General features: G+C 42.7%; 1 protein-coding gene across 3 annotated transcripts in view; it reads left to right on the top strand.

The window, feature by feature from the left end:
- The window catches only part of VMP1 (vacuole membrane protein 1), a 120,818-nt gene that overhangs the window by 1,189 nt on the left and 107,034 nt on the right, over positions 1-12,595 (top strand). For 2 of the 3 annotated variants that reach the window (XM_060756783.2, XM_060756784.2), the window contains exon 2: positions 12,045-12,145. In XM_060756783.2, the coding sequence (XP_060612766.1) occupies positions 12,061-12,145 (85 nt within the window). In that variant the 5' untranslated portion in view covers positions 12,045-12,060. Of the gene's footprint in view, positions 1-9,676; positions 9,744-12,044; positions 12,146-12,595 lie in introns of those variants that run through there. The other variant, XM_060756785.2, reaches the window with a different exon arrangement.

The raw sequence follows: 12,595 nt of genomic DNA, 5'->3' as shown, positions 1-12,595 counted from the left end.
GTGAGACTATCTGTATAGAGGTAGCTTGGGCTTTGTTGCCTGGAGGCATCCTTTGTGGAATACTGTCCAAGGTGGGACTCTTTTCTATTCGAGGCAAATGTGAATGTTGTTATTGTCCAGCTTGATTAGCACTAAATTGACTAGCAGTTGCAAAGTCAATCAGGGAGGGTATCTGCATAGAGGAGGCCTGGTCTTTGTTGCCTGGAGGCATCCTCTGTGGAATAGTGTTCAAGGTAGGACTCTTTTCTATTGGAGGCAAATGTGAATGTTGTCATTGGCCAGTTTGATTAGCATTGAATGGCTTTGCAGCTGCAAAGTCAATCAGTGAGGGCATTTTTTTACTGTTTTAATGAATGTTTTACTTATTGTTTTAACTGTTGTTATATTCCTCTGTTATATGTAGTAGTATCAAATTGCTGCCAAATGTAAGCCGTCCTGAGTCCCCCTTCAGGGGTTGAGAAGGGACGTGATAGAAATACCAGAAATAAATAAATCTGCATAGAGGTAGCCTGGCCTTTGTTGCCTTGAGACACCCGCTGTGGAATAGTGTCCAGGGTGGAACTCTTGTCTGTTGGAGGCAAATGTGAATGTTGTCATTGGCCAGCTTGATTAGCATTGAATGGCCTTGCAGCTGCAAAGTCAATCAGTGAGGGTATCTTCATAGTGGTAGCCTGGCCTTTGTTGGCTGGAGGCATCCTCTGTGGAATCATGTCCAGGGTGGGAGGAGGAACTCTTGTCTGTTGGAGGCCAATGTGAATATGGAAGGGTAAACACCCCCTGTTGTTATTGTTTTGCTTTCTATCCCTGTGACAATTGGATTTCGAACATGTTGGCTTGTTGTGGTAACAAAGTTTGGAGATACAACTTGCTGTAGTCTCACCCCATTCGACCCTGAGGCAAGTTAATGTTGTATCTGGTTCCTTCCATACCTACCACGTCTCATTTCATTTGATTCCAATTTCTGGTATTCTCAGGAAAGCATATGGTCCTCTTTTCTGGATTCTCACAATCCCATTTTTAATCTCCTGGTGGCGGTGCAGTGGGTTAAAGCACTGAGTTGCTGAACTTGTTGACCGAAAGGTCGCAGGTTCGAATCTGGGGAGTGGGGGTGAGCTCCCGCTGTTAGCCCCAGCTCCTGCCAACCTAGCTGTTTGAAAACATACAAATGTGAGTACATCAAAATAGGTAACGGCGCTCCATGCAGTCATGCAGTCATGCCGGCCACATGACCTTGGAGGTGTCTATGGATAATGCCAGCTCTTCAAATCCAGGGAGGGGCATGAGCTCCCGCTGTTAGCCCCAGCTTCTGCCAACCTAGCAGTTCGAAAACATGCAAATATGATTCGATCAATAGGTACCGCCTTGGTGGAAAGGTAACAACGCTCTATGCAGTCATGCCTGCCACATGACCTTGGAGGTGTCTATGGATAACGCCAGCTCTTCGAATCCAGGGAGGGGCATGAGCTCCCGATGTAAGCGCCAGCTTCTGCCAACCTAGCAGTTCAAAAACTGCAAATGTGAGTAGATCAATAGTTACCGCCTTGGCGGGAAGATAATGACGCTCTATGCAGTCATGCCTGCCACATGACTTTGGAGGTGTCTATGGATAACGCCAGCTTTTCGAATCTGGGGAGGAGCATGAGCTCCAGCTGTCAGCCCCAGCTTCTGCCAACCTAGCGGTTCGAAAACATGCAAATGTGAGTAGATCAATAGGTACCGCCTTGGTGGGAAGGAAACAGTGCTCTATGCAGTCATGCCGGCCACATGACCTTGGAGGTGTCTATGGACAATGCCAGCTCTTCAGCTTAGAAATGGAGATGAGCACCAACCCTGAGTAGATTAATAGGTACCGCCTTGGTGGGAAGGTAACGACGCTCTATGCAGTCATGCCTGCTACATGACTTTGGAGGTGTCTATGGACAACGCCAGCTCTTAGAAATAGAGATGAGCACCAACCCCCAGAGTGGGACATGACTGGACTTAATGTCAAACCTTTACCTTTAGCAAATTAACATAAAACTTGAAGAAGAACCTTGGCTTTTGTGTTTTGTAATACTGAGCTAACTACATGCTTGAATGCTTTATTGCCTGGCTATCGTGGCAATTTATCTCTCTTCAAAAGGTCAGTTCCAGGTAGATCTCTTTCCTCAATACCTTCACACCTGAATAATTCCGTACCTTTTCCTCTTCTGTTTGCGCCCTCTAGTGTCGGAATCTCACACCATTCCCATTTGGCTCTGAATCACCAAATTACGAAAAGAGATATTTAATAGACAGCAATGGGACTTGCTAAGGAGAGATGTTTAGAGCTCTTGATGTATATATTGTGGTAAATATAGGAATTACACAGGGATCCTAAAGGTATAATAATAATAATAATAATAATAATAATAATAATAATATAATTATGCATTTTATATTACGTGTAATATTACTAATCATATTCCAATATAATGCTGTAGTACAATATAGTAATCTATATAAATAAAAATGTAATGTTCGTTTGTGGGATTAACGTAACTCAAAAACCACTGGACAAATTGACACCAAATTTGGACACAAGGCACTTAACAACCCAATGTATGTCCTTCACTCAAAAAATGGATTTTGTCATTTGGGAGTTGTAGTTGCTGGGATTTATAGTTCCCCTACAATCAAAGAGCATTCTGAATCCCACCAAGGATGGAATTGAACCAAACTTGGCACACAGTTTTCCCAAGGGTTTGGTGGGCAGTGTCCTTTGGTTTTGGAGTTGTACTTCACCTACATCCAGAGAGCACTGTGGACTCAAACAATGATGGATCTGGACCATACTCAATATGCCCAAATGTGAACACTGGTGGAGTTTGGGGAAAATAGGGTCTTGACATTCGGGAGTTGTAGTTGCTGGGATTTATAGTTCATTCTGAATCCCACCAATGATAGAATTGGGCCAAACCTCCCACACAGAACCCTCATGTGGGCCACAGCAACGCTTGGCAGGGGACGGCTAGTATATAATACTATGATAATAATTTAATATATTGTATGTGTATATATCTTGTAAGCTGCTCTGAGTCCCCTTTCGGGGTGAGAAGGGTGGCATATAAAGGTCGTAAATAGAATAATAAATAAATATTATAGTGAGGCATGAAAGAGTGCAGTGTTTGTTGAAGTGTTTAAGCGGTCTCTGTATGTTCAGTGAGCTTCCAAGTTGTCATAGAATCATAGAACCAAAGAGTTGGAAGAGGCCTCATGGGCCATCCAGTCCAACCCCATTCTGCCAAGAAGCAGGGATATTGCATTCAAATCACCCCTGACAGATGGCCATCCAGCCTCTGTTTAAAAGATTCCAAAGAAGGATCCTCCACCACACTCCGGGGCAGAGAGTTCCACTGCTGAACGGCTCTCACAGTCAGGAAGTTCTTCCTCATGTTCTGATGGAATCTCCTTTCTTGTAGTTTGAAGCCATTTGTCCTGTCAAGTGAGGCCAAGAATCTCCCATTGAACCCTGCCAAAAACTGTCTCGCCTTTTGGCTCGGGTCTGGACAGAGTGCTGCCTGGAACGTAACCTGATAAGTGCTACTTTGCCAGTTGACAGTTACAGATTTAGGTTGGACAGGGACTCTGCTTTTGCGATAAATATTGCGGTACCAGTTTTGCTGGAAAGGAGAGAAATAGAAATACAATACAAGCAGCAAGTCTCATCAAAGGCACGAGGCACTGCTATCTGTTTTGGAGATTTCTTTCTGCAATCTCAGCATTTTAGTTGGTTCGCACTTCCACTTTGTAAGTCCGAAGTGCGTTGTGGCTTCTGGAGGTGGATTCTTCGAAAAGAGTAATGGCTTTGTGGCAGTGCAAAGTCTGTCTTCAGCAGTGTTTCTCAACCTTCCTAATGCCGTGACCCTTAATACAGTTCCTCAGGTTGAGCTGACCCCCAACCATAACATTATTTTCGTTGCTACTTCACAACTGTAATTTTGCTACTGTTTGGTGGGTATTGACCTTGAGTTTTGGAGTTGTAGTTCATCAACATCCAGAGAACACTGTGGAATCAAACACTGATGGATCTGGGCCAAACTGGACATGAATATTTATTTATTTATTTATTTATTTTAGGTATTTATTTCAGATATTTATTTATTTTAGATATTTAGGCCGGGGGGGGGGGGGAACTGAGGGCGGCTTCCAGCCGGCAACAATTCAATGCCTCCAATGTACACATGATAAAATCTATATAAATAAAAATGTAATGTTCGTTTGTGGGATTAACATAACTCAAAAACCACTAGACGAATTGTCGCCAAATTTGGCCACAAGACACCTACTAACCCAAGGAGTGACCATTACTCAAAAAAAAATTGATTTTGTCATTTGAGATTTGTAGTTGCTGGGATTTATAGTTCACCTACAATCAAAGAGCATTCTGAACTACACCAATGATGGAATCGAACCAAACGTGGCACACAGGACTCCCAAGACCAACAGAAAACAGTAGAAGGGTTTGGTGGGCATTGACCTTGACTTTGGGAGTTGTAGTTAACCTACATCCAGAGAGCACTGTGGACTCAAATAATGGTGGATCTGGGTATTCCATATGCCCAAATATGAGCACAGATGGGGTTTGGGGGAAATAGACCTTGACATTTGGGAGTTGTAGTTGCTGGAATTTATAGTTCACCTACAATCGAAGAGCATTCAGAACCCCACCGACAACAGAATTGGGGCAGACTTCCCACACAGAACCCTCATGACCAACAGAAAATACTTAAGATCATTCAGTCCAACTCCCTTCACCAGGGCAAGAAAACGTAATGAAAGCCCTCCTGACGAAGATATAGATAGATATGATTCACACACACAGAGATATAGTGTCATAGATTTGAAAGGGACCCCTAAAGAAGGGCAATGATATGTTGCATGTTTCAACATATGTTTCAACTGACCACCTTGATTAGCATACAATGGCCTGACTGTGCCTGGGGCCATTGAAATACACAAGCATGTATTTCAACAGAAAGTAGGAAACCATGAAAATGAACAAAATCTGGCTACCAGTATTAAAAAAAACTCTAAAATTGCAACAGCACAACAACAGAGAGGAAGCAGGCAGGGACATCTAATTACCTCTCAACAAAAGTTTGCCCCAGGCACAGTCAGACCATTGTATGCTAATCAAGGTGGTCAGTTGAAACATTCACACCTAGCTCCAGCAGACAAGAGTCCTTTGTCCCACCCTGGTCATTTCACAGATATATAAACCCTTTTTCCTAGTTCCAACAGACCTCACTACCTCTGAGGATGCTTGCCATAGATGCAGGCAAAACGTCAGGAGAGAGTGCCTCTAGAACATGGCCATATAGCCCCAAAAAACCTACAACAACCCAAAGTATTATTATTATTATTATTATTATTATTATTATTATCTTCAGCTTTTTCTTCCAATATGTTTTGTGATGGTCTTTGTTAACCCCTCTGAAACCCTCTCCAAGGTTGAGAAACGATGCATTATGGATTGCGTAGGATCTTGTCCAACATAACCCCCACCCTTTGAACCATGCAGAAATAGGACACCTTACACTGCTCCAAATTAATGGGTGGCAACCAAGGCAGGTTGCCCTCTTATGCAACCAGGCAATGTCTCTCCAAAACACTGGCACCTCTTCCCGTTGTGATGGAGTCATTGCAACACCAGGAAAATGATGCATGATGAGTTTGGGATGGGAAGCAGACCTTCTCATGCAATGTAGGTGGGTCCTTGTGGGTTATTTTTCCAAGAGCTAATTCCATGCCGGAATGTCACACCATGTTTACGCTGTGTTGGAACATCGCTTGGCAATTGTGCGGCATGCGGCGCGTGAAGCGACCCACTCGCGCAACCTCCGGCATTTCTCAGTGTTGGTTATGGATAGCTAAACCTCTCCTGACGGCCAATTTTGGAACGGAGCCACCACCTGTTGTCCTGGGAGGTTGTGTAAGGACGCCTGACTTCCCTGAAGCCCTTTCAAGATTGAATTTCATTTCTTCCACTGGGATGATTCCTGCGTTGGTTGCCTGTGACAGTTCCAAACGAACAGTCTGGCTTAGCAGGAGGCTTTCCCATTCTCTTGCTTAAAATATATGTATATATGCACAAGGATTTCTTCTATTGTTGAGGTCAAAACACAAGACATCCCACCATATTGTCGAAGGCTTTCATGGCCAGAATCACTGGGTTGTTGTAGGTTTTTTCGGGCTATATGGCCATGTTCTAGAAGCACTCTCTCCTGACGTTTCGCCTGCATCTATGCAAGCATCCTCAGAGCCCCAAAAAACCTACAACATCCCACCATAATCTTGGAAGCGGTGACAGGTTGGGACTTATTGGTGGTAGCACCCCATTTGTGAAATTCCCTATCTTTTGTTTTGATTCCTCTGTGGCATCACTTTGTTCTCTTGGCCTTAAAGAAAAGTTCTGTGTCAGCTTCTTCATTCAACTGTTCTAGCCCAGTGGTTCTCAACCTTCCTAATGCCGCGACCCCTTAATACAGTTCCTCATGTTGTGGTGACCCCCAACCAGAACATTATTTACATTACTGTCATCTTGCTACTCTTACGAATTTTCGTGTAAATATCTGATCTGCAGGATGTATTTTCATTCATTTGGCACAAATACCCAATATGCCCATATTTGAATACTTGTGGGGTTAGGGGGAATTGATTTTGTCATTTGAGAGTTGTAGTTGCTGGGATTTATAGTTCACCTACAATCAAAGAGCATTCTGAACTCCACCAGTGATGGAATTGAACCAAACTTGGCATACAGAACTCCCATGACCAACAGAAAATACTGGAAGGGTATAGTGGGCATTCACCTTGACTTTGGGAGTTGTAGTTCACCTACGTCCAGAGAGCACTGTGGACTCAAAGAATGATGGATCTGGACCAATGTTGGTACAGATACTCACTGGTAAAGTTTGGGAAAAATAGAGCTTGACATTTGGGAGTTGTAGTTGCTGGGATTTATAGTTCACCTACAATCAAAGAGCTTTCTGAACTCCACCAGTGATGGAATTGAACCAAACTTGGCACACAGAATTTGGTGGGCATTGACCTTGAGTTCTGGAGTTGTAGTTCACGTCCAGAGAGCACCGTGGACTCAAGCAGTGATGGATCTGGACCAAACTTGGCACCAATACTCACTGGTAAAGTTTGGGAAAAATAGAGCTTGACATTAGGGAGTTGTAGTTGCTGGGATTTATAGTTCACCTACAATCAAAGAGCATTCTGAACTCCACCATGATGGAATTGAACCAAACTTGGCACACAGAACTCCCATGACCAACAGAAAATACTGGAAGGGTATAGGGGGCATTGACCTTGACTTTGGGAGTTGTAGTTCACCTACGTCCAGAGAGCACTGTGGACTCAAAGAATGATGGATCTGGACCAATGTTGGTACAGATACCCACTGGTAAAGTTTGGGAAAAATAGAGCTTGACATTTGGGAGTTGTAGTTGCTGGGATTTATAGTTCACCTACAATCAAAGAGCTTTCTGAACTCCACCAGTGATGGAATTGAACCAAACTTGGCACACAGAATTTGGTGGGCATTGACCTTGAGTTCTGGAGTTGTAGTTCACGTCCAGAGAGCACCGTGGACTCAAGCAGTGATGGATCTGGACCAAACTTGGCACCAATACTCACTGGTAAAGTTTGGGAAAAATAGAGCTTGACATTAGGGAGTTGTAGTTGCTGGGATTTATAGTTCACCTACAATCAAAGAGCATTCTGAACTCCACCATGATGGAATTGAACCAAACTTGGCACACAGAACTCCCATGACCAACAAAAAATACTGGAAGGGTATAGTGGGCATTGACCTTGACTTTGGGAGTTGTAGTTCACCTACATCCAGAGAGCACTGTGGACTCAAGCAGTGATGGATCTGGACCAAACTTGGCACAGATACTCACTGATAAAGTTTGGGAAAAATAGAGCTTGACATTTGGGAGTTGTAGTTGCTGGGATTTATAGTACCCCTACAATCAAAGAGCATTCTGAATTCCACCAATGATGGAATTGAACCAAACTTGGCACACAGAACTCCCATGACCAACAAAAAATACTGGAAGGGTTTGGTGGTCACTGACCTTGCGTTTTGGAGTTGTAGTTCACCTATGTCCAGAGACCACTGTGGACTCAAGCAGTGATGGATCTGGACCAAACTTGGCACAGATACTCACTGGTAAAGTTTGGGAAAAATAGAACTTGACATTAGAGAGTTTTAGTTGCTGGGATTTATAGTTCACCTACAAACAAAGAGCTTTCCGAACTCCACCAGTGATGGAATTGAACCAAACTTAGCACACAGAACTTGGTGGGCATTTACCTTGAGTTTTGGAGTTGTAGTTCACCTACGTCCAGAGAGCACTGTGGACTCAAGCAGTGATGGATGTGGACCAAATTTGGCACGAATACTCACTGGAAAAGTTTGGGAAAAATAGAGCTTGACATTTGGGAGTTGTAGTTGCTGGGATTTATAGTTCACCTACAATCAAAGAGCATTCTGAACTCCACCAATGCTGGACTTGAACCAAACTTGGCACACAGAACTTGGTGGGCATTGACCTTGAGTTTTGGAGTTGCAGTTCACCTACGTCCAGAGAGCACTGTGGACTCAAGCAGTGATGGATGTGGACCAAATTTGGCATGAATACTCACTGGTAAAGTTTGGGAAAAATAGAGCTTGACATTTGGGAGTTGTAGTTGCTGGGATTTATAGTTCGCCTATAATCAAAGCACATTCTGAATCCCACAACTCCCAAATGTCAAGGTCTATTTCCCCCAAACTCCACCAGTGTCTACGTTTGGGCATATTGAGTATTTGTGCCAAGTTTGTTCCAGATGTATCATTGAAGTAGCAGCGAAAATAATGTTATGTTTGGGGGTCACCACAACATGGGGAACTGTATTAAGGGATTGCGGCTTTAGGAAGGTTGAGCATCACTGGGACACAGGCTCTGACATCCGGAATGGCAAGCATTTGCCAAGTTTTCATTGCAAGATGACAGTTCCTTGCAAAAGTTATGGCCATTGAGTGTGATAGTCCAAAATTATTATTATTATTATTATTATTATTATTATTATTATGGCCATAGAGTGTGATAGTCCAAAAATATTATTATTATTATTATTATTATTATTATTATTATTATTATTGCCACTGAGTGTGATTGTCCAAAATATTATTATTATTATTATTATTATTATTATTATTATTATGGCCATTGAGTGTGATAGTCAAAAATATTATTATTATTATTATTATTATTATTATTATTATTATGGCCATTGAGTGTGATAGTCCCAAAATATTATTATCATTATTATTATTATTATTATTATGATGGCCATTTAGTGTGATAGTCCAATAATAATAATAATAATTTTTATTGTCGTTATTATAGTCCAAAAAGGCAACTCTCCTCTTTCCTTTGGGCCTTTGTTTTCCATCTTCGACTGAAAGGACTCACTTTTCCACTTTGGAGTGCCTTTCAGAAGTGTCCTCACTCTTGTTCTCATTTTTGGTCTAATTGAATATTTCCTCTTGGGATTTCCTCCGGCTAAAATTATCCCACTCGTTCCTTTTGTCCCCCATCTTTCTATGTCGCCTCCTAAATAGCTCATTAAGAAAACACTTGTGTTGACCTTGTCAAGCCAAAGCACTTCCATGGAGATGCTGGGCAGGTTCTCATTTTACCTTCTCGCTGGATCTTTTTGAGGTATAATGCTTGAAAACTGTGTTTTATTCTGATTTATTTGGGTTTGACTTGTGTGTAGAATGCAATGGCAGTATTTTAGAAAGTCTTGCAGGTTCATGGGGTTTGGGAACGAGAGAGGGATGCTGTTTTGATGCTCAGAGATTGGCTTTCTTCAGATCTTATCATCAGAAGAAGAGGAAAAGAAGTTTGTTTTAGCTGCAAAAGGTTCCTTGGTGACTCCTCTCTATCATAAACAGTTTAAGTAAAGCTTGTGATAAGACGTTTTTCCGTGCTTATCAATTCTGTTTGCTTATCAGTTCCGTGTGCTGATCATGTCTGGTTTCTGTGGGTGGCTTCTTCTTCTTAACTATGTGTTGCTAAGCTGTGGGTTTCAAGTAAAATCAACAATGAGGTGGATAAAAATGGACTTTCTCCCTACTTTCCATCCATGAGTGTTTCATCTTCCTCATATGCAGCACCCATCTAAACTAGGAACGTTTCAAATAATTTATCTTTTGTCTTATCGTTGTTTGGTGCCTGACTCGCATGTTGAGCATTTCAACTCGGAGCATTTGATGTGATTTGGATAGTGGTCAGCAGATATGATCTGTTTCAGACTTTCTAACTTGGGGACCGCATGCGAATACAAAAAGGGAGGGAAGGATGAAGGGAAGAGAAGGAAGAAAGGAAAAAGAGAAGGAAGGAAAGAAGAAAGGGAGGAAGAAAAGGGAAGGAAGGGAAGGATAAAGGAAAGAGAGAAGGCAGGAAAGACAAAAGGGAAGGAAGGAAAGAGGGGGAAGGAAGGATGAAAGGGTGGAAGGGAAGGAAGTAGGGAGGGAGGTAGGAGGAAGGGAAGACGGAAGGAAGGAAGGAAAGAAGAACAAAAGGGAAGGAAGGAAAGGAGGAAGAGAAGGAAGGAAGAAAAGGATAAAGGGAAGAGAAAAGGATGGAAAGACAAAAGGGAAGGAAAAAGAGAAGAAAGGGAGGAAGAGAAGGAGGAAGGGAAGGATAAAGGAAAGAGAAAAGGAAGGGAAGATAAAGGGGAAGGAAAAAGAGAATGAAGGGAAGGAGGAAGGGAAGGATAAAGGAAAGAGAAAAGGAAGGGAAGATAAAGGGGAAGGAAAAAGAGAATGAAAGGAAGGAGGAAGGGAAGGATAAAGGAAAGAGAAAAGGAAGGGAAGATAAAGGGGAAGGAAAAAGAGAAGGAAGGAAAGGAGAAAGGGAGGAAGAGAAGGAGGAAGGGAAGGATATAAGAAAGAGAAGGAAGGAAGACAAAAGGAAAGGAAGGAATGAGAAAGAGGGAGAGAGGGAAGGAAGGATGAAAGGACGGAAGGGAAGGAAGTAGGGAGGGAAGGAAGGAGGAAGGAAAGACGGAAGGAAGGAAGGATGGGAAGGAAGAAAGGGTGGAAAGGAATGGAAGGGAAGAAACAGGGAGGAAAGAGAGAAGGAAGAAAAGGCAAAGAAGTAGAGAGAAAGAGGGAAGGATGAAAGGGTGGAAGAGAAGGAGGGAGGGGGAGAAGGAAGGGAAGACAAAGGGGATGGAAGGACGAAAGGGTGGGAAGGAATGGAGGGGGGAGAAAGAGAGGGAGGAAAGAGAGAAGGAAACAAAGACAAAAAGGAAGGAAGGAAGGAGAAAGAAAGAGAAAGAAAGATGAAAGGGTGGAGGGAAGGAGGGACGGAAGATAGGGAAGGAGGGAAGGAAGAAAAGAGAGAAGGAAGGAAGGATGAAAGGGTGGAAGGGAAGGAGAAAGAGGGAGGGAAGGAGGAAGGAAAGAGAGAAGGAAGGATAGGAAGGTGAGAGAGAGGAGGGCCTGAGAAAAGAGCCCAAGGGGTCGCATCCAGCCCCTGGACCTGGGTTTACCCATATCTGATCTATTTGGAATCTGACTGCTAGATGGCAGTGACTGGGTGGCATATGTTCTGTATCCGAAACTAGAGCTGATGTGGTCTATCCAATGCAATGTTCTGAATCAGCACCCCCAAATGACCAAACTGAATCTAAAGTTGACCAAAAACAGATTCTAATGTTGAAGAGTGGTCCCTGGCCAAAAAACAAAGGTTGGGAACAATCAGACTATGACTTCCAGGCTGGTAACTGCAAGCTAGTCAGTTTGAGATCCTATTAGCTTGTTTATCTTAACTAAAATTTAGGATTTTGACTTGTCCTGGATTGACTTGCAGCTCTGTATTGTCAGTGTCTGTCATCGGTCTTCCTGGATTCTTTCCTAGCAGTAGAAAGAAACGTGGACGCCTGTTGAATCACCTCACCTGCTTACGTAATGGAGCAAATCTCAACGTAACCTTTGTGTTATCTCTTTCAAGTTCCTGGAAGTGACTGATGTATGAAATGGCAGAGAATGGAACAGACTGTGACCAGAGGCGCATAAGAATGGGCAAAGAACAGCACAATGGAAACTTTACAGGTACGACCGTGGGTCCCACTCCACCTGCGATGACGATAATGAGTGTGATGGTGTAGCCGCTGTTAATGCAAATGCTGGATACTGATAAATGGGCCAATTCAACACAGCCCAGAATAATATTCAGAACAGGCTCACATTCACAATGTTTAGCCTGAAGAATCGTAGAGTGCTACTGAAATACTGGAATTGTACTATTGATCACCCCAAAAGGAGTAGACCTATGGGATCAATGGGATTTCTGCAAGACTTGTCTCACCATTCAGCAGTTGATTCATTGATACTATTATTGATTCATTGATTGATTGATTTACGACCTTTATATGCCGCCCTTCTCACCCCAAAGGGGACTCAGAGCGGCTTACAAGATATATGTACATACAATATATTGTATTATTAGCATATTATAATATGAGTATTATGTATTACTATATTGTACTACACCATTATATT

This window comes from Anolis sagrei, chromosome 11 (assembly GCF_037176765.1).
Source record: "Anolis sagrei isolate rAnoSag1 chromosome 11, rAnoSag1.mat, whole genome shotgun sequence".
NCBI lineage: Eukaryota > Metazoa > Chordata > Lepidosauria > Squamata > Dactyloidae > Anolis > Anolis sagrei.
The sequence above is the reverse complement of the archived record's forward strand: the minus strand, read 5'-3'. Positions and strand labels throughout refer to the sequence as shown.